Below are 27,893 nucleotides of genomic sequence, written 5' to 3'. Positions count from 1 at the left end.
TGGATCTGAGGAACGTCAACGGCTTCCTCCGGAAGGAGAAGTTCAAAATGCTGACACTGGCTCAGGTCTTGGCTGCCCTAGACCCAGGAGACTGGATGGTAGCTTTGGACTTGCAGGATGCGTATTTCCACATCCCCGTCCTGCCGGCCCACCGGCGTTACCTGCGGTTCACGGTAGGCCTCGAGCACTTTCAGTTTACCGTGCTCCCCTTCGGCCTTACCAGCGCCCCACGGGTGTTCACGAAGGTGATGGCGGTGGTCGCAGCTCACCTGCGCAGGTTAGGGGTTTCAGTCTTCCCCTACCTAGACGACTGGTTGTTGAAGGCGGGCTCGCCCCAGGCAGTCGTCAACCACCTCCAGACTACGGCGGATCTCCTGCACAGGCTGGGATTTTCCATCAATGTGCCGAAGTCACACCTGTGCCCCTCTCAGAAGCTCCTTTTCATCGGAGCGGTTCTCGACTCGGCGCAGTTTCGGGTTTACCCGCCCGAACAGCGAGTCCGGGATATTCAGGCCCTGATTCGGATCTTCAGGCCGTTATCCCGGGTTTCGGTCAGGCTGACGCTGCGGCTTCTGGGGCTGATGGCCTCCTGCATCCTTCTGGTGCATCACGCACGGTGGCGGATGCGGGCTCTGCAGTGGGACCTGAAGTTTCAGTGGGCCCAGCACCGGGGCAACCTTTCCGACCATGTCCTGATCTCGGAGGGCACTGCGAGACAGCTGCAGTGGTGGCTCACGGACCGCGATTGGGTCAACGGCAGATCCCTCTCCCTTCCCCAACCGGAGCACGTAGTTGTGACGGACGCGTCCCTCCAGGGCTGGGGTGGCACTTGGGAGAGGCGGAGATCAGAGGACTCTGGTCTCCGGCGGAATCCCGGCTCCATATCAATCTGTTGGAGCTGCGGGCAATTCGTCTGGCACTGAAAGCATTCCTCCCGTCTGTCCGAGGGAGTGCAGTGCAGGTGTTCACGGACAACACCACCGCCATGTGGTACTGCAACAAACAGGGCGGTGTGGGGTCGTGGACCCTATGCCAGGAGGCTCTGCGCCTCTGGCAATGGCTGGAACATCAGGGCGTGACTCTGGTGGTTCAACACCTGGCAGGTTCTCTGAACGCCAGGGCGGACGAACTCAGCCGTCGGTGCTCGATGGATCACGAATGGCGTCTGAACTCGGACGTGGCGCAAGGCCTCTTTCTGCGTTGGGGAGAGCCTTGGTTAGATCTATTCGCCACCGAAGAGAACGCGCAATGTCATCAGTTCTGCGCGTTGGAATTTCCAAGGCGGCACTCGCTCGGAGACGCTTTTCGTCGCGAGTGGAGCTGCGGTCTGTTGTACGCCTTTCCGCCTATACCTCTTCTGCCCAGAGTGCTGAAGAAGATCAAGCGCGACCGAGCACAAGTCATCCTTGTGGCTCCGGACTGGGCACGAAGGTTCTGGTATCCCGAGCTACTCAATATGTCAGTCGATCCCCCGGTTCGTCTGCCTCTTCAGGAGGACCTTCTGTCGCAGCAGCAGGGGACAGTCCTCCACCCGAACCTGTCCAGTCTCCACCTCCATGCATGGAGATTGAGCGGCGACAGTTGAGGCCATTTGACTTGCCTCCTGAAGTTTGCAACATCATTCTGGCAGCCAGGCGTCCCTCCACAAAAACGGTATACGCCTGCAGGTGGAACAGATTTGTGGCATGGTGCACAGCAAAGGCTGTGGATCCTCTCAATGCCCCTCTCTCTGAGATTCTTCTCTTTCTTCTTTCTCTTGCCCAGCAGGGCTCTGCTCTGGGCACTATCAAGGGCTATCTTTCGGCTCTTTCAGCCTTTCTGAGGCTGCCTGACCAACCTTCTTTGTTCAAGTCCCCTATAGTAAACAGATTTCTGAAAGGCATCACTCATACCTTTCCTCCTGTTCCTTTCGTGATGCCTCAGTGGGACTTGAACCTGGTTCTGACCTTTCTGATGTGCGCTCCCTTTGAGCCACTTCATAACTGTCCACTTCGCCTTCTTTCTTTGAAGACTGCATTCCTGGTAGCCATCACCTCTTCCAGGAGAGTGAGTGAGCTCCAGGCCCTCTCTTGTAAGCCTCCTTTCCTTTCAGTCCATCCGGACAAGGTTGTTTTGAAGACTAGGCCCTCCTTCTTGCCAAAGGTGGTCACGGCCTTCCACATTGGGCAGTCCATCACATTGCCCACCTTCTTTCCGCCTCCGCACCCCTCGAGAGAGGAGGAGAGGCTCCACCGTCTGGACCCAAAACGTGCGCTCTCATTCTATCTGGATCGCACACGCCAGTTCCGGGTGGAGGATCAACTCTTTGTTGGGTACGCGGGCGCTAAGAAAGGGAAAACGGTGCACAAGAGGACCATTTCTCGATGGATTATCATGTGCATCCAGGCGTGTTACTCCTTGGCTAAGAAGGAACCACCTGCTGGGCTGCGGGCTCATTCCACTCGAGCCACGGCCACTACAACTGCCTTGGGCCGAGGTGTGCCCTTGCAGGACATTTGCCAGGCTGCTACGTGGGCTTCGTTGCACACGTTTGCGAGGCACTACTGCCTGGACAGTCAAGTCCGGAGGGATGGCTACTTCGGCCGTTCCGTTCTCCAGGACTTTCTGGTGTGAATATTGGTTCGCAGACCCACCACCACGGGGATGGTATTGCTGGGGTATCTATTCTAAGGTAAGGAATCTATCACTAACGTGTCTCTTTCAGATGCACAAGTTACTACTTGTGTAACGATATATCTGTAAGAGACATTAGTTAGTGATAAATTCCTTACCGACCCACCCATCCTCCCCGTTCTGCGAACCGATATCTAGGGTTAAGGTCACCCCCTTTCAGGGCCCTAGTTTCTTGGCACCAGTGTCGGTTTTTGTCATGGCTCTGCGCTTCTGGCGTGGAAAAGCTGTGGCTAAGAACTGACGTCAGCACGCGGAGGCGGCGTCTAAGTACTCCGACGACGTCATCACGGCGCCCACGACGCCGACGACGGACGCGGACCAGCAGACGACGCCTACCGACGCGCAAGGGTACTGCTACGCAAAACTTTCCGGATCCAGTCTGACGCCTGGGGATATTCTAAGGTAAGGAATCTATCACTAACTAATGTCTCTTACAGATATATCGTTACACAAGTAGTAACTTGTGCGCTAACTACCTACAATAAGTCCTGCATATCCCCGGGTTTATCTTCCAAAGTTGCCCATTTAATGTGACGGAGATTATTAGTTGGGATAACTTCTAGTGTCGTGACACCCCTTTCCTTGTTAGTTGAGCTTTTACCTTGATCCTGATTAAAGAGCAAGCACAATGGATTGTGATCACTCTCCAATCTCGATGTCACTTTCATGTCTTCTACTTTGTACCAGTCTCTAACATCTATGAGGATGTAGTCTATCTGACTACTTGACCTCAAATTATCAAAGGTATGCGTGCCCTGTAGGTCTGAGGGGGTGCGGCCATTTACTGCCCTCAACCCCCTGGCCAAGCACAAGCTCTTCACCTGTATTGCCACTTCTGTCCATTTCTTTACCATCGGTAGATCCAATTGGGAAACTCCCCATTTGGTATCTTCCTCTAGGGCCAGTTCGTTATCCTCGACTCCTAGTGGTTCAAATGTTGTGTTCAGGTCTCCCCCCACTAGGATAGTATAATGTGGAGGGAGGGTCTCTAAATCATTATCCAATGCACCTAACACTTCCGAGGCTTTGCCCCCTTGAGTTCCCCTGGCATAGATATTATATAAGACCATATTATGGCCATCGGCCCAGGTGATCACAATTGGGAGAAGGTCACAATTGGAGACAAGCCTCTGCTTGATGGTACATTGTAGGAATTGTCGTACCCAAATAGTTAGACCCCCTGAGGGCCGCCCTTTAGTATTCTTTTTTGCGGGAACAAAAAAATTTAAGAAGCCCTGCCGAAAAACAGGTGCCACTGCCCAAGTTTCCTGTAACATAATAACATCATGGGAATCAATGAATTCACACCATTCGGGGGTTTCAAATTTATGGTGAATTCCCGCCAAGTTCCAGGAAATAAGTTTGAGACTAGCTTTCGTCTGAGTAGTCCGCTCTTGTAAAGAAGCACCCTGCTTAAGGTGGAACAAGGGGAGTGTGGGACTACTTTCCCCATTGTTTGTAATGGTGCTGGGATCTGGTGGCAAATGCTCTACCATATTAGGGGAATCTACCCTGAGACCATATGTCTTACCATCACTATGATTTGTTTCTAAGAGCTTTATAGAGACATCATTTCCATTTTTTTGGGGCTCTGCAACATTATTCTTTTCTATGCTCATCCATACTTCCAGTCAATCACACTCATTAAGACAAGAAAGTGCAGAGAACCTATTTTCCATCGGGATTCCCCAATTATTCCTTATATCAAGAGTTTTGGCTTTGTTTAGTACAGGGATCCATTTAGTTTTCAACGTTGTTGGGTTTAAGGTGTTCCCTCCTCTTTTCGTATAAAAGAAATCCAGTGTTAGTGGCACTATTTCAGTTGATCTACGCTGGGGGGGGGGGTATATATTCGCTAGAATGTTTGGCAGCACTTCTGGATCTGAAAGGTGTAGCACCACGCAATCCCCCTTGAATTTTTTAGTGCCACCCCCGATCCATTCAACTCTTCTAGCTTTAACTACTTCTTGCGCCAACTGGTCCCTGCCTCCCGGGGTGAAAACCATATTCCTTGATAACCAATGGAGTGATTTATTTATTAGGGAAGGGATGTTCTCCACTTGCCCTGGTTCCAGATGGGGGACATTTGCCAGTACCAGTATTAAAGGAGATGCCTCTACTATTAGTTCTACAGGCCCCTTCTCTGGGTTAAAATCTACCCTACTGTTCCTTTGACTCAGCCCTTCAAAATCACCCTTGTTGGTATCTAGATAGTATTATGTTTCAAGCTGTCTTGCCAGTTGGCTCAGAAACCACTTGGTTTTATTCCCAAAGCTCATTCCACTAGAGGGAAGGCAGCCACAGTAGCTTTTATGAACAATGTACCGATTGCTGAGATCTGCAAAGCAGCCACTTGGAAATTGATACATACATTTATGAGGCACTATTGTCTCAAGCAATCAGGGGGTTTATAAAGCATGCTACTCACCTTTGAGGGTCTCAAGGCGCTGGAGGGGGGGGCGGGGGTGCAGCTCCAGCACAGTCGAAGAGCCAGGTCTTGAGGTCCTTCCTTAAAGTGTGCAGGTTCGGGGAGTGCTTGATCTTTTCTGGGAGCTCATTCCAGGTCTTTGCTGCGATGTAGGAGAAGACTCTTCCGCCAGCTCTGCTTCTGCAGATGCGCGGGGTTTCTGCCAGGGCGAGGTCAGCGGAACGAAGGTTCCTCTTGTCTCGATTCTGATACCAGAGTGGACACTCAAGTAGGCCAAGCTTCCTTGAGAAATTTGTTTCAATGCTGAATCGGCCATGATAGTTTTGGCTGGTTCACTTATTTATCTGCAGGCGGAGGATGGGCTTGCTACTCGATTCAGTGCTTTCGGCTATTGATGAGGATCCTCTGGAAGAGAAGGATAAGTTACTTATATGTAATCCTGGGTCTCTTCAGGGGTTTCCTCATCAAAGTTATAAGCAACTCTCCCGCCTCGCCAGGCAAAGGAGACTTCTTTAAGCCATATATCTGATGGAGACTACTAGCCGTAGATTCCTTAGGGTAGAATTATCCCCAGGCGTGAAACTGGATCTGGAAAATGGTCTTTGCCATAGCATCTCTGTGTGCCGGGGGTGGTACCTCGTGACTCCACCCTAATGTCGTCCACAGGCTTGACGTCAGCAAAGTCACATAGCCCCACCACAGCACACCATCATCCGTGTTTTCTCTTTTCCGCGTGCAATGAGGATCCGGATCGTGTTCTGGCCTATTTTCAGGCCGCCTTTTCACGCTTTGCATTGAGGAACAGTGTGCAAATGCCTTAGGGCTTCAAGACGTGTACTTCTCGTGCACGTCAGATGGCGGCGACGGACCCTCACCCTATCTGTATGTGGTGTTTGGGTGATCACCATGACTCTATGGACTGTGACGCTTGTCAGCACCTCAAACCGAAGTCCCGGCGGGAGTGCCGGTTGATATTGCTGTTGGCAAGCTTGTCCAGGTCGGTGTCGTCCCAGCGTCCGCCCCCTACCTCGGAAGCCAGGAGCCGCAGATTCCGACTGCTGCATTGCCCTTCGCCACGGCCCCAAGGGCATCGCTCGCCAGCTGGTAGGTCCTGCAGCTTGTCTCCAAGGCCTTGTCCTCGTTCAGCAGAGGTTGCTGAACCCCCTCGGGACGTGCTCCCTCACCTGTCTCCACAATACCTGCCGTTTCCTGGCTTCTGAGCAACTAGGGCCCAAATGAGTCTACGCTGCTGCTCTGCAGGCTTCTTTGGCCACTCTTCCACCTCCCGAGACATCCGTGGATCCTTTGCCTCGCACGGGGCGTTCTTCAGATTCGCCGGCGGCTTTGACCCTGGCGCCGACTGGTTGGTTTTCAGGTTGTAGGTGGGTGGTGTCGAGGTGCGGTCCTGCAGGAGTCCCCTCTTCGACCCATGGCGTCCCTGCTTCGCCCCAAATCCCTATGGGGCTCCCTGTGACGTCACAGGAGATTGCCGGGACTCAGGGCTCGTACCAGAGTCCCCCTTGGTCCTCTGAGCAAGCAGCTGCCTCGCCAGAGGCCAAGTCGGCGCCTTTTTGGCGCCGAAGGCTTTCTCCCCGGTCCTGGCGGAGCTGTGGTTGGAAGCCGGGGCCTGGGGGTACTTTCCCGAGTCCCTCTTGGTCCTCTACGCAGGCGGCTGCCTCGTGTGAGGTCAAGCCAGCTCCTTTTCGGCGCCGTTCCTTAAACAAACCAGCTCCAACCTGGCCCCATTCTCTTAGGGAGCACGTGGTGCTAGCGGTCGACTCTGTGCTGCCTATGTCCACTCTGGCGCAGATCAACATCGCATCGGTGCCTGTGGCAGAATCCACGGCGTCGGGTCCTCGACTTGTCTCCAGAGGTTCATTCCTCTCCAAAAGTTTGTCAGCTCCTGGTCTCTTCTCCGGAGACAGGACACTGCCTCATTGTTTTCCCACCGGTGCAGAAAAAGAACAATGTCCCAACAGGTAATACTATATAGTCAATTAATTATGCATGCATACAGCATTGCTGGCACTGAAATAAGGAGAACACTCTTTGAATTGAATTGAGATAGTCAATCATCTTATATTGTAATACAAGTTCATGGTCGGGTATATACAGTTTCAAGCAGCACTGCATAAAACAAATTTGTGACAACCATAATGTACTTGGTGCTCAAAAACGTGTCTGTGGTGAACGTGGCGACGCAAGTGAAGGAGTGAACAGCATGAACGGCGCACTGAGAACAAGTTCTCTCCTTCACTTGCTTCGCCACGTTCACCACGGACACGTTTTTGAGCACCAAGTACATTATGGTTGTCACAAATTTGTTTTATGCTGTGCTGCTTGAAACTGTATATACCCGACCATTAACTTGTATTACAATATAAGATGATTGACTATCTCAATTCAATTCAAAGAGTGTTCTCCTTATTTCCGTGCCAGCAATGCTGTATGCATGCATAATTAATTGACTATATAGTATTACCTGTTGGGACATTGTTCTTTTTCTACACCTTCCTTACCCAGTCCCGATTTGGTATATGGGTCACACTCCTGTAATCTTTACTAGATTGTTTTTTCACCAGCATCTTCTAGGGAGGGCTGCTCGCCGTCCCCGCGGCCTCAACCCTCAGACCCTCTTTTCCGCAGCTCATGGTTCGTTGATCCGCCGGCTTCCCCGGGGGGCCCTCAGGTTCCCGACTCGTCTGTGAATCCCCCACTATTCAGGGGCTGGCTGTTTATTCCTCCAGCTAACCTTGGGGACGGACGGCTTAGTTTACAGCAGTCGCCCACGGAGGATTTGCTTTCTCCCCCGCGGCGCCCTACGGAGGCCAAAGATGCGTTTGTTCAGGCTATTTCCGCGGCCAATGGCATTTTGTGAATGGGTGACTCAGTCACCCCATTCCCTACGGATCATCTGTTATAAGTTCTGCACCAGGGCTCTGGTGGACAGGAGCTGCTTCTTCAATTCAAAGCTTTGCTCCATAACTCTCTTCTGTGGGCTTGGGGGCGTCCTGCCACAGGTGATCCGGTACGTCAGCCGCTCCTACACCGCCACCGTCCTGCTCGGCACGACCCAGTCTGCCTTTCATTCCACCATTCTACTCTGGGCCCTCTACTGCGGACCGCTTTTCCATCCTTGCCTGTGGTGTATCCTCAGTCACGGGATGCCCAGTGGTTGGATTCATGGGGGCGTAACATCTTCGCTTCATCCAGTGCTACTTTGCTAGCACTCAACACACTTTGTGTGTTGGCCAGGGCTACCTCCAGCCTTTGGGATTCTGGGGAGTCCCTTCTGACTCAAGTCTCCCACGACTGTGCCCGCGCTGATCTACGGCACCATGTGTTGGATCGTCTGGAGTTGGCCGCGTTTATTCTCGTGCTGCCTTGGATGTTGCTGATGCTCTCGGCCATGCTATGGCCAGTTCTGTGGCTCTCCGTCGCCATGCTTGCTTGCGGGATGGTGTTTTTCCCTGAAAATATTAGGGCGCATCTGGTTGACCTAACCTTTGATGGGGTTCTTTCGTTAAACACCCACACGAACTCCGCCATTCAACGTCTCCTTGCGGGCCTCCGTCCTCCTCCCACTCAGTAAACTTGGCTTGTTGATCCTCCGGGGCTTGATGGGAGGAGTTATCCCACCTTCTTCTTGGAATCTGGTGTTTTTGGTGTAAATTATTTTTATTGCATTTTATGGTATCAAACACAGAACAAGTCGGCAGAGTCAAGTTTTGAAGATCATCCCCCTCCTCTGCCCGGCCATCCTCCCCAACCCACCAGAGGCGAACCCGCTGCAGGGTTAAAATGACATGTCCATGAGAGTGGGTGTGGGCTCGATGCTGTGAGAAGTTGGCCTGATATATGATGTTCACTAGTTCTAGTGATCACCTTGTATCAGTCCAAACAACCATTTTGGTGATTGGTTGTAAGTCAACCTTATAGACCAGCTATCCTAGTAGCGTGGACAAAAGCAGTCTTTAGGCTAAACTCTTTATGGCATGTGAAGCCAGCTGTTTTACCACATATAACCTTTGAATACCAAATGAAAAGGACACCACACAGGTAGTTATGAAAATAAGCAGTTATTTATTAACTACCATACACCTCTGAACTCTTTATGAGGTCAGATGGCTAAGCACACAACAAACTCTTAGGAAAAATACGTTTAAGTTGCACGATTTACAATGGTGCCCTAGGGGCACGGCAAACCATATACTAAATAAATGGAATGCGAAAGTCAATTAATGGAATGGAGCTGTCCAGATGTTGTAGGATCGCTGGTACCACGCTATACTAACTTGAGGTAAGTAATAGGAGGCCCACGCAGCGCGTGTGAAGAGTGTGAACTCACACGCGAGATGCGTACAAACGTCTATGGACAGTACAGTTTAAAGAAAAGGTGAGTACGGACGTTCCTGACTAGATAGGACTGAAACGACAATGGAACTTGACACTAGGATAGTCAAGCTACCCTTGAGCACCGAAATGCTCGTGTTACCTCACCCACAGGCTGCAGGTGCATAGGTGCCAAGTCGTGTCGGGTTTCCGCGTCGAAGTCTATGGAGCCTTGACGAAAGATGCTGCAGGCGACCAGGAGGAAGATGTCCGGTGCAATCCAAGGGTGGATTGGTGAAGAGAGGAACCTGAAAGCAGAGGGGACAATGTTCAAAGTCACTAGCCAGTGACTGGAGTGGAACCAGGAGTGGAACCAGATGTCATCGCGATCAGGTGAAGGTGGACGCTTGTCTCTGCAGCCACGTGGACCAGGACGTGTCTTTGACGACCAGGATGGAGGCACGAGCTGTCCCACGCAGGCTCTCGCTGTCGGCGGTGTCGTCTCCGGATTCGGGTTCAACAGGCCTTGGCAAATGCAACCCATGCGGTGAGTGGAAACGGCGTCTGGAGTGGACCAGGAGGGTCCGGGGTGCTCCTCTTTTGGAAAGGAGCAAGGGCCAGTCTGAAGCAACCAGACCAGCAGCAAGGTTGTCGGTGTTCGTCTAGGAGGTCACTAGCCTGCCGGCAAGTGACCAGACAACGCGTCGAGCAGCAAACAGGCAGAAGGGCCCCACGCAGATCTCGTGGATGTTGGAGGGCTGATCTTCGATGCAGGAGCTGCTCGGGGTTTCTCAGTCCCCAAAGCAATTGGACGAGGAGGCCTCGGAAGTCGTGCTGGAGCGAATTGCTGCTTCTTTCAAGATGGACGGTCCCACGTGTCTCGTCTCACCCACGGGTCTCAGCTCGGCTGCAGATGTGGGTTGAGGTCGGAGAGGTCTGGGAATCCGGGTCTCGTCAGGCTCTGAAGTCTGGATCCCTTGCAGGAAGACGACAAAGGGAAGTCGCGGTACGCTGATGGTGCCTGCAGATGCAGAATGGAAACTCCTTGCCCACAAGGTAGATTCCTTCTGTCTTCTGTGGAGCAGAACGTCAAGGTCCAGAGTTTCTTCTTGTGAAGTTGATCAGGATAATCTAATTTGGAATGGGACCAGCTCCTACCTTTATTCAGCTAAAGGGGGCTGCACTACGACTAGGTCCCTCTGGGTGGGACCAGGAAGGGGGGGTGGTTACACCCCCTTTTCTTTGTCCGGTCCTGCGCCAGCTCTGGGGCTGGAGTGCCCCAGGAACTGGTTTGGAGCGGCATATGCACAGGGACACCTTGTGTGCCCCAGGCATGTCTCATTCCTTTCAGCCCTGTCCTACCTAATAAACAAAAACCTGTCTGGGGTGGTGCTAGCACCTCCCAAGGCAGGAAACCCTTGCGTATGACACCTTACTCGACATGTTTTGATAATGCGATACCAAAGTTAGCAAATAACCGCGAGGATTATAATGCACTTAAGAGTATATGGTACGCGTTATCATGGAACAGCTATTAGGACTTGGTTCCGCAAGCTGCAAACGGGCTAAGCTCATGCCAGAGCACCATCTCACATAATTCCACGCACTCTTCCTTCAGGATTGTTAAGGCCTGCCATAGGAGTGACTGATAGGAATATATGTGTCCATTTTTAGGGTTAGATATAGGGATACTATATCTAAAGCAAAGGGTGATTACACCACCATGCCCCAGCTGTCGTGCAGCCAGTTGTGGCAGATTTGGATGGCCAGCCAGGGGTGGCATAATACATGCTGCAGCCCCTGGTAGGCCCTGGGTACACCTGTGCCCTGGATACATAAGGTATGCTGTACAGGGACTGATAAGGTGGCCCAGTACCAATTGGTAAATGCACCTAAGGTACATGCTTGTCAATTTAGAGAGAGAACAGCTAGGCTGTGGGTCTGATTAGCAGGCCCACAGCCAGGGAAAGTCGTAAACCAGTGAAGCAAAAAGCAGAAATCGGGGGTGACCATAGGATTGCAGACCCCACTCTCCTACACCTTGGACATGGAAGACGCATACTTCCACATCCCAATCCACCCAAAGCATCAAAAGTACCTCTGTTTCACTGTCGCTGGCGCCCATTATCAGTTCAAGGTCCTCCCATTTGGCCTCCAGTCGGCCCCAAGGATTTTTACAAAGTGCCTGGCGCCTGTGGCAGCAGCTCTTCGGACAGCAGGAGTACAGGTCTTCCCGTATTTGGACAACTGGCTAGTCAAAGGTCCATCTAAGGCCAAAGTAAAGTCCGACATTACAATATGCCGCGATCTCTTTACATCGCTAGGCCTCACAATCAACAAGAGCAAGTCACAATTGGTTCCGAAGCAGAACCTGCTGTTCCTAGGAGCTTGTCTGGACACAGTAGAATGCAAAGCATTCTTGTCACGAGAGAGACAACTCCGACTACAGGCTCTGGCCAAAAAACTGTCGAGAAAAAGGTCACTTTCAGTTCGCCTATTTGCATCGCTTCTGGGGATGTGCTCTTCGGCCATCAACCTCATTCCATTGGCACGTCTAAAGATGCGGCCTTTACAGGAAGAGCTACATCATCAATGGCATCAAGTGACAGGTTCTTACAAGGACATCATCACAGTCACCAACAGGATGGTGCAAGCTCTTCAATGGTGGACTCAGCTGAGCAATCAGGAACAGGGACTCTCATTCTTGCAAGTTCCTCCGGATTTCATTCTGATGACAGATGCGTCCATGGAGGGCTGGGGAGGACATCTCCAGGACTTACAAGTACAAGGAAAATGGTCTCAACAGCACAAAAAAATGCCACATGAACAGTCTAGAGTTGAAAGCCATTTTTCTATCTCTTTAAGCGTTTCTCCCCAGGATAGCAGGATCCTCAGTCCTGGTCAGAACGGACAACACTACCAGCATGTTTTATATAAACAAGCAGGGGGGAACGAGATCAGCAACATTGTCCAGGGAAGCCCAAGAGTTATGGCAATGGTTAACCATTCACAACATAACTCTCAAGGCGGAACACGTCAGAGGTCTTTACAACACCTTAGCAGACAAACTGAGCAGGTCCTCATCAGATTGCCACGAGTGGGAACTGCACAACAACCAGTTGAGCAAGGTGTTTCAGAGATGGGGAAACCCGAAGCTGGATTTATTCGCAACTCAACAGAACAAGAAATGCCGGTACTACACCAGCCGATACCCTCAACGGGGATCAAGGGGGAATGCCCTGTCCATGCCATGGTCAGGGATTTATGCTTATGCTTTTCCTGATCCCTTTGATTCCACAAGTGGTGCGCAAGATGAAGTTAGAGAGTTGTCACCTTCTCCTAATTGCTCCCAAGTGGCCTTGCCAGTATTGGTTTCAGGAGCTCATGCTACTTTCACAGGAGCCACCTATCAGACTGTTGGTAACCCTGACGCTACTGTTGCGCAACGAGGGTCAGGTGCTTCACCCAGACCTTCAATCGCTGAAATTGCACGCATGGCTCCTAACTTCCTAGAATTTGAACATCTCCAAATTCCTCTGGACTGCCGAGACATTCTAAAGAAAGCAAGAGCTCAGAGTACGTTAAAGACGTATCGTCTCAAATGGAAGCGCTTCTGCGCTTGGTGCATCTCTAATGCTTTACATCCTATAGAGGCGCCAGCAGAGAAAATACTGCCTTATTTATTGCATTTGGCGCAATCTGGTCTTTCTTTTTCTTCAATAAAGGTCCACTTAGCGTCCTTATCCAGATACAGACAAATGGCTAACACTCAATCGCTCTGCTCTTCATCGATAATTAAACAGTTTATGAGGGGTCTTTTCCGGGCTTATCCTCCAGTAAAGCCCTTGCCACCGGAATGGGAGCTTAACACTGTTCTCTCACAGCTGATGAAGCATCCGTTCGAGCCCATCCATAGAGCTGACCTAAAGTTCTTGACATGGAAGGTTGCTTTATTATTAGCGCTAACTTCCGCCAGAAGAGTGGGAGAAATTCAAGGCTTCACTATAAAGGAGCCCTTTTTGCATTTCACACAGGACTATGTCACTTTACGGACAAATCCAACATTCATACCAAAGGTACCTTCCCAGTTTCATCTAAATGAACCAGTCAAGCTGAAGGTTTTCTTTCCAAATACTACAACCCCGGCTGAAAGAACATTGCATTCTTTAGACATTAAACGATGCTTAAAGTTCTATCTCCAGAGAACCAAGACTTTATGAAAGTCAGATCAACTGTTTGTAGCTTATGGCCAAACTACATTGGGAAAAGCAGTCACTAAAGCCACAATTTCCAGGTGGATAGCCTCTGCCATTCAGTTCTGTCATATCAAGGCTAGCCGACCGTTGACAAGGTCTGTTGGATCTCATTCCACAAGAGCTGTGGCAGCGTCTGCAGCTTTGTTCGCAGGAGTGACGCTTGAGAACATTTGCCGTGCTGCGACATGGAAGAATGTCCACACGTTTAAAAGACACTACTGCCTGCAATCAGCAAATCAGGATGATGCGGCAGTGGACCAAGCTGTGTTACGTCACCTGTTTCCATAAGGAATACATTCAGGTACTAACGTTGGCTTATTGTTATATAAAGTACATACAATTCAGTATATGGTTTTTGATATGCAGATATATTTAACATATTATGTGTTTCTATGGTGTATAAGTTCCTTTCCTGTAGGAATTTGCACAATTTACAATGTCGAATCTGATCATGTTTTGTTAATAGTACAATCTTTTCATAATTGTTGGTTGTTAATTATGCATTCATGGGGGTGCACTACAATAAGTCTCCCACCATCCGCAACCAACTTTGCCTGGTTTACTGCTTGCTATTCTGATTCAGGCATGTGAATCTATGAAAGATACCCCAATACTGGATAAGAAAACAAGTTGCTTACCTGTAACTTCAGTTATCCAGTATTGGTATCTTTCATAGATTCACATGCACCCACCCTTCTCCCCGGAGAGTCAGTTCTCTAAGTTCGGGATACTTGTTCCCACTTGTGCTACGAAAATCTGAGGAGAGCTGGCTATGCAGAGAGGGTTCTAGAGGGTGCTGGAAGCTGATTGGTTGGAGCAAAGACTTTGGTCTTTTTAGCATAATGAGGTAGATAGGCTACTATAATCTAGGCCTCAGGCCTTTTCTAGGGCCTACTACTACAAAGTGCTTTTGGCACTGCTTTTTTATTTACCGTGGGACTCCCGCCTCGGCGACAGGGAATGATTCAGGCATGTGAATCTATGAAAGATACCAATACTGGATAACTGAAGTTACAGGTAAGTAACTTGTTTTCTAATCCTCCCGAAAATCTGGTTCGGGATATTCAGGCTCTGATTCAGATCTTTCAGCTGTTATTCCGAATATCGGTCAGGTTGACGCTGCAGCTTCTGGGGCAGATGGCCTCCTGCATCCTTCTGGTGCATCACGCCAGGTGGCAGATGCGGGCTCTGCAGTGGGACCTGAAGTTTCAGTGGGCCCAGCATCAGGGCAACTTGTCCGACCAGGTCTTAATCTCGGAGGGGTGCCACATGGGAGAGGCGGAGATCAGAGGCCTCTTGTCTCTGGCGGAGTCCCTGCTCCACATCAACCTTCTGAAGCTGCGGGCGATCCTGCTTGCGCTAAAGGCATTCCTCCCCTCTGTCCGGGTGAGTGTAGTGCAGGTGTTCACGGACAACACCAGAGCGGGGTGGGGTCGTGGACCCTATGCCAGGAGGCTCTGCGCCTCTGGCAGTGGCTGGGACATCAGGGCGTGACCCTGATTGTTCAACACCTGGTAGGTTCTCTGAAAGCCAGGGCGGACGAACTTCGCCGTCGGTGCATGTTGGATCACGAATAGCCGACGATCTCGGACGTGGCGCAAGGCCTCTTTCAGCAGTGGGGAGAGCCTTGGTTAGATCTATTCGCCACAGAAGAGAACGCGCAATGTCATCAGTTCTGCGCGTTGGAATTTCCAAGGCGGCACTCGCTCGGAGACGCTTTTCATCGCGAGTGGAGCTGCGGTCTGTTATACGCCTTTCCGCCTATACCACTTCTGCCCAGAGTGCTGAAGATCAGGCGCAACCAGGCCCAAGTCATCCTTGTGGCTCCGGACTGGGCTCGAAGATACTGGTATCTCGAGCTACTCAGCATGTCTGTCGATCCCCCGATTTGTCTGCCTCTTCAGGAGGACCTTCTGTCGCAGCAGCAGGGGACGGTCCTCCACCTGAACCTGTCCAGTCTTCACTTACATGTGTGGAGATTGAGCGGCGGCAGTTGAGGCCATTTGACTTGCCTCCTGAAGTTTGTAATGTGATTCTGGCAGCCAGGCGTCCCTCCACAAAATCGGTATACGCCTGCAGGTGGAACAAATTTGTGGCATGGTGCACAGCAAAGGCAGTGGATCCCCTTTCTGCCCCTCTTTCGGAGGTTCTCCTCTTTATTCTTTCTCTTGCCCAGCAGGGCTCTGCTCTGGGCACTCTGAAGGGCTACCTCTCTGCCATTTCCGCTTTCTTAAGGCTTCCTAATCATCCCTCTTTGTTCAAGTCCCCAGTTGTAAATAGGTTTTTGAAGGGCATCACTCATATGTTCCCTTCTGTTCCTTTTGTGATGCCTCAGTGGGACTTAAACCTTGTTCTCACTTTTCTGATGTGCGCTCCCTTCGAGCCACTTCATAACTGTCCTCTTTGTCTCCTTACTCACTCTTAAGACTGCATTCCTGGTTGCCATCACCTCTGCCAGGAGAGTGAGTGAGCTCCATGCCCTTTCTTCTCAACCTCCTTTCCTTTCTGTCCATCCGGACAAAGTAGTGTTGCGGACGCGACCCTCTTTCCTGCCCACGGTAGTCACAGCCTTCCACATCGGGCAGTCCATCACCTTGCCCACCTTCTTTCCGCATCCCTCGAAAGAGGAAGAGAGGCTCCACCGTCTGGACCCAAAACGTGCGCTTTCATTCTATCTGGATCGCACACACCAGTTCCGGGTGGATGACCAACTCTTTGTTGGTTACGTGGGCGCTAAGAAGGGTCGGGCGGTGCACAAGCGGACCATTTCTCGATGGGTCGTCTTGTGCATCAAGGCTTGTTACTCTCTGGCTAGAAAGGAGCCTCCTCTGGGACTACATGCCCATTCCACTCGTGCCACGGCGGCTACTACTGCGCTGGGTCGGGGAGTCCCCTTGCAGGACAACTGTCAGGCAGCTACGTGGGCCTCGCTGCACACGTTTGCAAGACACTACTGCCTGGACAGCCAAGTCCGCAGAGATTGCTTTTTCGGCCGTTCCGTTTTCCAGTACTTTCTGGTGTGATCATTGGTTCGCAGACCCACCACCGGGGTTGGTATTGCTGGGGTATCTATTCTAAGGTAAGGAATCTAATACTAGCCTGTTTCTTTCAGATGCACAAGTTACTTACCTTCGGTAACGATATATCTGTAAGAAACAGTAGTTAGTATTAGATTCCTTATCACCCCACCTATCCTCCCCGTTCTGCGAACCAATATCTAGTGTTAAGGTTCACCCCTTTCAGGGCCCTAGTTTCTTGGCACCAGTGTTGGTTTTTATCATGGCTCTGCGTTTCTGGCGCGGAAAAGCTGCGTATAAGAACTGACAGCCCGTGAGGGCAGCGTCTAAGTACTCCGGCGACTTCACCCCGCCGCAGACGACCGACACGGAGCCGCAGACGACGCCTACCGACGCGCAAGGGTACTGCTACGCAAAAGTTTCCAGATCCAGTCTGACGCCTGGGGATAGTCTAAGGTAAGGAATCTAATACTAACTACTGTTTCTTACAGATATATCGTTACTGAAGGTAATTGACTTGTGCTTGTGTCCTCAAGATCCTCGGCATGTCTGATTTTTAGACCTGCTACCTTCTTTTTGGTGAATTGAGTTTTCTTCTTTTTTTCTAACATGTTGATCATCTTTGGACTTAACTCGTTCTTACTTGTGTTCTGACCGTCCTCTTATTACAGATTTCTGTGACTAAGTTTGAAAGGTACCAGAGGAACGTGTATCAGTATCTTGATATCTGTCAGGTTTTCTCAAATTATCCCTATTTCTGAGGTTATACCTCCTTTCAGAGGGCTCCTTTTGAGAAGACCTACCTCTGGATTGAGAACGCTTCTCTTTAGAAGTTTGTTGTGCGTTTTCCCACTTCTTCTTAGGAGGAGTAGAAGTGTTTTTAATAAAGACCTTTTCAGGACTTTCAGTCAGTTGGGATTTTGCTGGTTTACCACCCAACCTGTCTCTACCTAGTTTTTCAAAGGATTTTTCAATTTTTCCGGCCAGTTCTTATGGTTGCTCAGTTCCATCAAATTCCCTTAACTTTTGGCGGATCGCCACGGATGCTGCTTCAACTTTAATATTAGCTAATATTATTGTTGAGACCGGTTTGAAATCTTTTAATAATTCCATGCCTAAATTTAAAGTAGGTTCTGCCCCAAATTAATTTTGAATCTGTTTCAGGACGTCTGGTATTACTGCCAGGAACACCATGTGTTTTAGTGTAGATTACAGCAAAGACTGTACCCCAAGTGTCGCAGTACTCTAGGTGTGGTGCTTTCTCCATTGGTTAAAAGATTGTTAAAATTCTTTGTTTCTTATGTGGGTTATTATTAGGAAATACTGCCTCGATTTGCTTAATTTTTTGAGCGATCCAGAATGGAATTTGTTCCCGTTTTGCGGGTTATTTACAGACGACTGAATGTTAAGTCTGTGGCGTAATTTTATTTGTGTTCCTCTTGGTGTGTTGTGGAATCCTTATAGGAGGTTGGTGTAGGAGAGTAGGGTCTGCAATCCTATGATCACCCCATATTTTTGCTTTTTGCTTCACTGGTTTACGACTTCCCTGGCTGTGGGCCTGCCAATCAGACCTACAGCCTAGCTGTTCTCTCACTAAATTGACGTGTACCTTAGGTTCATTAACCAATTGGTACTGGGCCACCTTATCAGACCCTGTAACTCAGGGCATAGGTGTACCCAGGGCCTACTAGGGGCTGCAGCATGTATTATGCCACCCCTGGCTGGCCATCTAAATCTGACTCAACTGGCTGCACGACAGCTGAGGCAAAGTGGTGTAATCACCCTTTGCTTTAGATATAGTATACCTATATCTAACCCTAAAATGGACACATGTATTTCTTTCAGTCACTCCTATGGCAGGCCTTAACAATCCTGATGGCAGAGTGCTTGGAATTATGTGAGATGGTGCTCTGGCATGAGCTGAGCCCGTCTGCAGCTTGCGGAACCAAGTCCTAATAGCTGTTCTATGATAACGCGTACCATATACTCTTAAGTGCATTATAATCGCGGTTATTTGCTATCTTTGGTATCGCTTTATCAAAAACATGTCGAGTAAGGTGTCATACGAATTGGAATACTAACCCCTCGCCAATTCTGGCGACAGGGTTAGCATTCCACCCTTCTAGTGGGACACGACATGTATGTAACTGTGAACCCCTGCTAAAGTTAACTCGAGCCTCAGCATCACAAAATGGATGCTGCCACCACAGACACAAGTCTGACCCCCTGCAGCTGGGAGTCCTTCCAGCGAGGGGAGCTTGGACAAAGGGTTTCCTGTCAGGGGCGGTGCTAGTACCATCCCAGACAAAGTTTTGTGTATCCTAGGTAGGCAGGGCTGAATAGGAAGGTGACTGCAAGTGGCACCCCGGTGCTCACTGTGCATCTGCCAGTTTGAACCAGTTCCAGGGGCACACCAGCCCCTGAGCTGGGGAAAGTCCGGCGTGGGAGAGGGGTGTAACCACCCCCTTCCTGGTCCCACCCATGGGCAGGACCTAGGGGCGTACCAGCCCCTTTCTTTAGAATAAAGGTGGGAGCGGGGACCCTTCCAAATTAGATAATCTTTGAATCCTGAAACTACTTTCTACGAAAGGAACTCAAGACTTCTTCCTAAGATTTCTCCCTTGTGACTAAGGAGTAGTCACCCTGCAGCAGCAGGCACCAACTAAGTATCTTGCGGCTTGCTAAGACGTCCTTCCTCCGGAACCAGACCGACCAGCACGACGAGACCCGGACTCCCTGCCCTCTCGGACCTCTACTTGCCTCTACAGCACAACTGAGAACCGTGGGTGCGACGAGACCAGTGGACCCGGCGACCATCAGAGCCAGCACGACACTGACCTAGCACGACCGCCGAGGGACCCTCGAGTGGGTGCATTGGGGTAAGAGAAGCCCCAACCCCAAGCAGCACGAGCACCGAATATCAGCCCCCCAGAATCCACCAGATCTGCGTGGGGCCCATTTGCTTCTGTGTCGCTTGCCACGTTGTCCGGTCACTTGCCCGTTGGCTAGTGACCCTTTTGACGACGTCCTACGTTTATTTCACCACTGGTCTAGCTCCTCTGGACTGGCACTAGTCTCCTCCTGAAGGGGACCTTCCTCAGGCCCTCCTGGTCCACCACAGACGCCATTTTGTGTCGCCACGTGGGCTTGCCGTAGCAAAGGCTTCCCCGGATCCAGCATCGCCAGCAGCAGACATCCGACGTGGGACAGCTCGCAGACCTCCAGCCTGGTCGACATCAGCGCCCCTGGTCCGTGCAGCAGCAGAATCCAGTGTCACCTCTTCACCTGGCTGAGTGACCTCGTCCGGTGCCATCCTGGTGCCCACCTAATCACTGGCTAGTGATTCAGAACTTGGTCCCCTCTGCTTACAGGTACTCTTCTTCAGCTGATCCAGTCCTTGGATCAGCCCGGAACATCTTCACTGGTCGCCTGCCAGCAATTTCCACTTCAGGCTCCTGGTTCGTCAACGAGGATTCCCGACGACACTTGAACCCTATGCAGCCGCAGCCCCTGGGCTAGGTAAACCGAGTACCACGGTGCTCCAGCGTAGACCAACTCTCTAAGTGTCTAGATCCACTTTCGTTTTTGACCTACCTAGTCGGGTGCGCCCGAGAACACTAACTTTTGCATTTACTAGGATCCATAGACTTTGTCGCGCATTACGCATGAGAGTTCCCACTCTGCACCCGGCGTTCCTAGACCTCCTGCTTCTAATCTAAGGGTTCAGCATTGTAGGCCTAGCGATTCCAAAGTCTTTGAGAGTAGTACTTGTAGGAGAGTAGGGTCTGCAATCCTATGATCACCCAGATTTTTTGCTTTTGTTTCACTGGTTTACGACTTTCTCTGGCTGTGGGCCTGCTAATCAGAACCACAGCCTAGCTGTTCTCTCACTAAATTACAACATGTACCCTAGGTGCATTTACCAATTGGTACTGGGCCACCTTATCAGACCCTGTAACTCAGGGCATAGGTGTACCCAGGGCCTACAGCATGTATTATGCCACCCCTGGCTGGCCATCTAAATCTGACACAAGTGGCTGCACGACAGCTGGGGCAAGGTGGTGTAATCACCCTTTGCTTTAGATATAGTATACCTATATCTAACCCTAAAAATGGACACACACATTCCTATCAGTCACTCCTATGGCAGGCCTTGACAATCCTGAAGGCAGAGTGCTTGGAATCGTGTGAGATGGTGCTCTGGCATGAGCTGAGCCCGTTTGCAGCTTGCGGAACCAAGTCCTAGTAGCTGTTCCATGATAACGCGTGTAGGAGAGTAGGGTCTGCAATCCTATGATCACCCAGATTTTTTGCTTTTGTTTCACTGGTTTACGACTTTCTCGGGCTGTGGGCCTGCCAATCAGACCTACAGCCTAGCTGTTCTCTCGCTAAATTGATGTGTACCTTAGGTGCATTACCCAATTGGGACTGGGCCACCTTGTCAGACCCTGTAACTCAGGGCATCGGTGTACCTAGGGCCTACCAAGGGCTGAAGCATGTATTATGCCACCCCTGGATGGCCATCTAAATCTGACACAACTGGCTGCACGACAGCTGGGGCCACGTGGCGTACTCGCCCGTTGCTGTAGGTGTAGTATCCCTATACCTAACCTTAAAATGGACACCCGAGTTCCTCTCAGTCACTCCTATGGCAGGCCTTGACAATCCTGAAGGCAGAGTGCATGGAACCGTGTGAATTGGGCTCTGGCACGAGCCGAGCCCAGTTGCAGCTTGCGGAACCAAGACCCAATGGCTGTTCCATGATAACGCGTACCATATTGGTAACTTCGGTATCGCGTTATCAAGACATGTCGAGTAAGGTGTCATACGAATCGGGATGCTGACCCCTCACCAATGCCGGCGACGAGGTTAGCATTCCGCCCTTCTAGAGGGACACGACATGTACGTAACTGTGAACCCCGGTTAAAGTTAACTCGAGCCTCAGCATCACAAAATGGATGCTGCCACCACAGACACAAGTCTGACCTCCTGCTGCTGGGAGTCCTTCCAGCGAGGAGAGCTTGGACAAAGGGTTTCCTGTCCGGGGCGGTGTTCGCACCATCCCAGACAGGGTTTTGTGTATCCTGGGTAGGCAGGGCTTTACAAGAAGGTGACTGCGGAGTGGCACCCCGGTGCTCACTACGCATCTGCCGGCTAGAACCAGTTCCAGGGGCACACCAGCCCCTGGCCTGGGGAAAGTCCGGCATGGGAGAGGGGTGTAACCACCCCCCTTCCTGGTCCCACCCCTAGGGCAGGACCTAGTCACGTACCCACCCCTTTCTTTAGGATAAAGGCAGGAGCGGGGACCCTTCCAAATTAGATCATCTTTGAATCAAGAATACTTTCTACGAAATGACTTCGAGACTCTTCCCAAGATTTCTCCCTTGTGACTAAGGAGTAGTCACCCTGCATCCGCAGGCACCATCTAAGAACTCTGTGGTTTGCTGCAAGTCCTTCCTCAGGAATCCGACTGCCCAGCTCGACGAGAACCGGCTTCCCTGGCACCTCTGACCTCTACCCACATCGTCAGCTCAGCTGAGATCCGTGGGTGCGACGAGACCTCGAGGGACCGGCCATCTTCAAAACCTGCACGATTTCTTAAACCAGCACGACCACCAAGGGATCCTCTGGTGAGTGCTCTGGGGTCCGAGAAGCCCCGACCCTGAGCAGCTCCAGCACCGAAGTACAGCCTCCCAGCATCTCCACCATCTGCGTGGGGCCCTTCTGCTCTTTGCTGTTCAGCACGTTGTCTGGTTGCTAGCCGCTGGCTGGTGGCCTTCCTTGACGACGTCCGACAACCAACGTTGTTGGTCTGGTTGCTCCAGACCGACTCTTGCTCCCTTCTGAGAGAGGAGCACCCCGGACCCTCCTGGTCCACTCAAGACGCCATTTTAGGCCCACCACGTGGCCCTGAAATTTGCCAAGGCTTGTTGCCCCAATCCTGGGCCCAGCGACGCCGACAGCATCAACCTTCGTGGGACAGCTCGCACCTCCATCCTGGTCGCCGACAACGCCTCCTGGTCCATGAGACTGCAGAGCCTAGCGTCACCCACTCACCTAGTCGAGGTGACGATCATCCGGTGCCCTCCTGGTACCCTCTGACTACTGGCTACTAGTACGAACTTGGTCCCCTCTGCTTTCAGGTGTCATCCATCTCTGATCCAGGCTTGGATCTCTACGAACTATCTCCACTGGTCGCCGGTCAGCAACTCCTTCCTTCCGGCTCCTGGCTCGTCAGCGAGGACTCCCGACATCTGTAAAGACTTGTGCAGCCGAAGCCCTTGGGCTAGGTAACTTCAGCATTTCTGTGCCCGCATAGCCTCCTTATTTAAGGGTCCCGAGTCCCTATCGCTTCCGACTTGCCTTATCGGGTCCGCCCGAGACCACTAAACTTTCCGTGCCCTCGGGCACTTGTATTAATTGTGCACTTGAAATATTTTCCTAAGAGTTTCGTTGTGTGCTTAGTACCCTGTCCTCATAAAGAGTACAGGGCTGTTGTGATTCTAATAAATATACTGTTTATTTTCATAACACTTGTGTGGTGTACTTTCACTTGGTGTTCAAGGGGTATATGTGATGGTATAACAGCTTGCTTAACACGCCCTCTAGAGTTTAGCCCGAAGACTGCTCGTATCCATGCTACTAGGATAGCTGGTCTATAAGGTTGACTTACAACCAATCATCAATAAGGGTTGTTTGGACTGATACATAGTGATCACTAGAATAGTGAGCACTGCATATCAGGCCAACTTCTCACCGTTGGATTGTTAGAGTCCGCATGACACATTCAACCAATTGTCTATGGATTTAGATTAGTTGTTTTAGTTGAACTAATACTTCCTCATCTGTTATTTTGTCAATGGCAGGATGTGGTGTATAGCTGGCTAATACCGGCCATGTTGCTCCTGGTCTACCTAGTGGACCGAGCCTGGTAATGTGATTTTTATGTTGTAGGGCACCGTTCAAGCAGACAGATGCTCTTGGTAAGCTAGTGGAATTTCAATATCCTCAAAAGATATGTGTTCCGTTGGAGGTTCATCTTCTTTATTGAAGTGAAACTCTTTAGTTCCTGGATTTGCTTTAGGGAAGACAATCCATGAATAGAATACCACTTTCTGATGATGTTCATATACCTCTATCACAAAAATTACCCTACCACCTCTTGCTTATAGGCCTTTTCTTATAAGTATAAAACATTATATATGAAAACATATATATATATATATATATATATATATATATATATATATATATATATATATATATATAAAAATTTCACAAAACATTGTCTGGATCCAAATGTGCGCTATAATTTTATTTGGATCGCACAAAACAGTTCTGGGTGGGCGGACAACACTTTTTTGACTGTGGGTGCCAAAAAAGGTCGGCCTGTGCAAAAATCAGACATCTCATTGGTTGCCCTTTGTATTAAGATCTGTTTCTCCTTGATGATAAAGGAGCCTCCATTAGGACGCGTGCCCATTCCAGTAGGGCGAAGGCGGCTACTTCTGCTTTGGGATGTGGAGTCCCCCTCGGTGATCTCTGCCAGGCAACACATGGGCACCTCTGCACAATTTCACTAATAATTACTGCCTGGATAGTCGGGTACGGAGAGAGTGTTTCTTTGGCTGTTCAGTTCTTCAGGACTTTCTGGGGGTGAACTTAGCTTGCAGACCCACCTCCAGGGTTGGTATTGCTGGGGTATCTATTCGAAAGTAAGAAATCTATAACTAATAGTCATTTTCAGATAAACAAGTTACTTACCTTCGGTAACGATATATCTATAAGAGACATATATTAGTTATGAATTCCTCATCGCCCCACCCATCCTCCCTGTTCTGCGAACTGACTTCTAGAGTAAGGGACTCTCTTTCAAGGCTCTAGATTTGTGCACCAGTGGTCCGTGTCAAGGCTCTAGATTTGTGCACCAGTGGTCAGTGTCTTGCATGGCTCTGCGTTTCTGGCGTATGTTCATGGTGAATGTGATGTAAAAAAACAGCACGCGGGGCAGTGTCTAAGTAGATACTGCGAAGTCCTCCTGGCAATCATGACGACTAACACGGACTCAACAAACGCAACCTACCGACGGGCAGGGCGTACTGCTGAGAAAAAATTCTCTGGATCCAGTCTAACGCCTGGGGGTAATTCTAATATAAGGAATATATAACTAATTTATATCTCCTACAGCAATATTTTTAGCTAAGGTAAGTAACTTGTTCGTCAGGGCCCTAGCTTTGCACATGACTATGTAAGGTACCTTGTGGCTTTGTGCTTCTAGTATGGAAAAAATGAAAATTAGTGACGTCCGCTCGCCTGGGTGGCGTCTATATAGGCACTGCGATGCCTTCGATGTCCCGTAAAGTCGAATGGAGTCCCCGACGTCGCGCGCAAGGGGTATTGCTAAGCAAAAGGTTCCAGATACAGCCTGATGCCTGGGAAATGTAATGGTAAGGAATCTGCAGCTAAATAGTCCTTACCAAATAATGTTTTACCGAAGGTAAATAACTTGTTCGTTTGTCATTGCCTACACTCAGACACACAAGCTGATGCAAAGATTGGCCAGGAACAACTTGAAACCTATTCAATTGGTAAATCCTGTTACTCCTAAGAGCAGTCTTCATATATTCATAGACCTCTTCTGCTGCTCCACAACTGCTTTCTGTATCTTCAGTTAGCTTGCTACTCTATTAAAGTGTTGATAAATATCAGTGAGAATCCTATGATGCTGAAGACCTGGTTGCTTACTTGTATCCCTAGATCTACATCGGTGGAATGTTCATTGTAGTCATTAGCAACCCAGCTGGGTAGGGTTGGGCATCTTATGAAAAAAAAAATCCTGTTAAAAAGAAGTCTCTGTGAGGCTGCTGCCACTAAAGTGACTCATCAGTAGGGGAAGCTCCTGGAAACTTAAAGGGACAGGGTACATTTTTCTCAGTTTTCAGTGTAGGCCTATCCAGCTGTATTTTTTACTTTTTCTTATTAATTTTCTTACTTCATGAACAACTAAGATGCTGAAAGGCGAACTTTAAATATTCTTTTCTGTCGTGTTTTTCAATCCTACAGATTATACTCAAGAATAATTTTACCTTTGCCCGTCCTCTAAAGAATGCTATTTGTCATATGGACTCTGGCACCCTGTGTTTATAATCAAAATATAAAAAAGCTGTCCCGACATGAGAATATTCTTCTGTATTTTGATATTCTTTTGAAGGCTGTAAATAGGTTGTAATAAATGATGGGTATCTCAAAATAATTGAGGCAAACCCTCACCCACCAAGCTAGTACTTCATTTTGTTGCTGCACATCTAGACCACATGAATGGTGGAGAACCTGTGATGAGCATGGGCTCCAGTGTTACAGGAGCTCGAGGGTGGATATTTTTGTTGATAGCCGGATACAATGCCAGAGTAAATTTCCCTATATATAAACTGTTGAACTTTTATTGATTTCTTATTATTATGTCAAAAGATTCGGACAATGCAGAACTTGGACAGCAGGTAAGTAACTTTTTCATATCCTTAATGTGGTGAGCAGTTTTTGTATCCATTAGCATTTGTCATTGTTAATATTATTTTAAATTTTATATTAAATTTATATTACAAGTTCTATTCGATACCCTCATTATTTTTAGATGAGCACCAATATCAGGTATATCAAAGGAGGAACATCCTCTGTCTTCCTTTTAATTTTGGCTTACTTGTATTTTTGCAGGTACAGTGTGGAGAATGCTTATATCGATGAGAAAGAAGATGCGTGTATGGCCCTTGGAGAGATTGCCTTACATGCCAGGTAAGAGAAGGCTTAGGCCCACATTCTAACGGACGCTATTATAGCTCCTGTATTCAGACTGTCCTAAGATAATCACTGTCCTAAGCTAGTCCTTCGTGAGGGGATGACATTGATGAGTAAACTGTTGGGATGGTGGATGGGTGGTGAATGCAGGAATATCTGATAGTTGGGTGATCATATGACATGTAGGGTAGCTCTACTTTTTAAATAAAGAGGAAGGGTGAATTTTTATTTTTATTTTATTTGTTGGGGAAATCAAGGTTTCTGTACTTGTTCTAGGGTAGATCACCCGCTGTTCTCCTTCATGAAATCTCTATTAATAATCTTAAGCATTAAATTGGTGTGCCCTCTCCCTAGATCTCCATTCACTAATTATGTTGGTACTCTGCATGTAATATATGTAATATTTTTGGTGCAATTCCTTAGAAACGTATCCACCAACTAAAGACTCCCTCTATTGCCTGAAAGCTAATGGTTTAGTAGAAATGTTGAAAATGATGATAAAAGAAACTACATCTGATAGAGACATCAAATCAAGCCGCAGGTTCTTTAACTTCGAATATTCTCCTGGCATCAGTCTGGATTCAGAGATTTTTCAGCAGTACATTTACGTGCCGGGGGAACGGTATCACGAGGCTCTGCCCTGATGTCATCCACAGATATGATGTCAGTGGAACCATATGAGTCCCTCCCGGCACGCTGACATCAGTTTGCTTCTGTTACACTTCTGCGACGCGAATCCAGGAGACACGGTTCCTCTGGCCTGTTGTAGTTTTTAGGCCTTACTGAAACCTTTTCCCATCCAAGAACAGTTTGCCAATGCCTTAGGGCTTCAAATCGTGTGAGACCTGTATGCAGCATATATCTGCAAGGGAGCCGCAATCGATCTGTTTGTGGTGCTTGGGTGAGCACCTAGACTCAGAGGAGTGAGATGACATTCAGAAACTGAAGCCAAAGTCCCTGCGGTTACGTCGGATGAAATTGTTGTCTGCCCGGAAGTCCCGTTAGGAGTCCAAGTGTCTTTGGTCTCCGTCTCGAGTTGGGGTTCCTGTCTGGCACAGGTCTCGGAGTCATTCCCGAGGACGTCGCTCTCCTTCCTCAGGTAAGCACAAGAAGTCACAGGTGCCAGCTGCTCCTGGTCTTTACCCGAACGAGCATGCAAAAGTCGACCCCTGCCAACCCCCCATTTCCTGGCATTGGGGCAATTAGGACCCTGATGGAAGCCTATTACCAGGCTTTGCAAGCCCTCTCCCTGGCACGCCTTCGGGCCCCACAGAGGTGGTAGGGACTCCGATTAGGAGCTCGCCAGCGGGGTTGCCCTCAGCGCAGATCAAGTTACTCTCTCTGGTCTCGGAGTCGCTGCGACGTCGGGAGCTGGCCTGTTGGAGCTTCCAATTC

At 49.6% G+C, this 27,893-nt stretch overlaps 1 protein-coding gene across 1 annotated transcript in view; it reads left to right on the top strand.

Moving 5' to 3' along the window:
* Positions 1–27,893, top strand: part of IPO4 (importin 4) — a 2,281,504-nt gene that overhangs the window by 1,447,632 nt on the left and 805,979 nt on the right. The window contains exon 20 of the mRNA XM_086923725.1: positions 26,418–26,495. Coding sequence (XP_086779851.1) covers positions 26,418–26,495 — 78 coding nt within the window. The remainder of the gene's footprint in view (positions 1–26,417; positions 26,496–27,893) is intronic.

The sequence above is a fragment of the Lissotriton vulgaris genome, chromosome 5 (genome assembly GCF_964263255.1).
Source record: "Lissotriton vulgaris chromosome 5, aLisVul1.2, whole genome shotgun sequence".
Taxonomy (NCBI): Eukaryota; Metazoa; Chordata; class Amphibia; order Caudata; family Salamandridae; genus Lissotriton; species Lissotriton vulgaris.
This window is presented reverse-complemented; position numbering and strand designations above follow the sequence as displayed.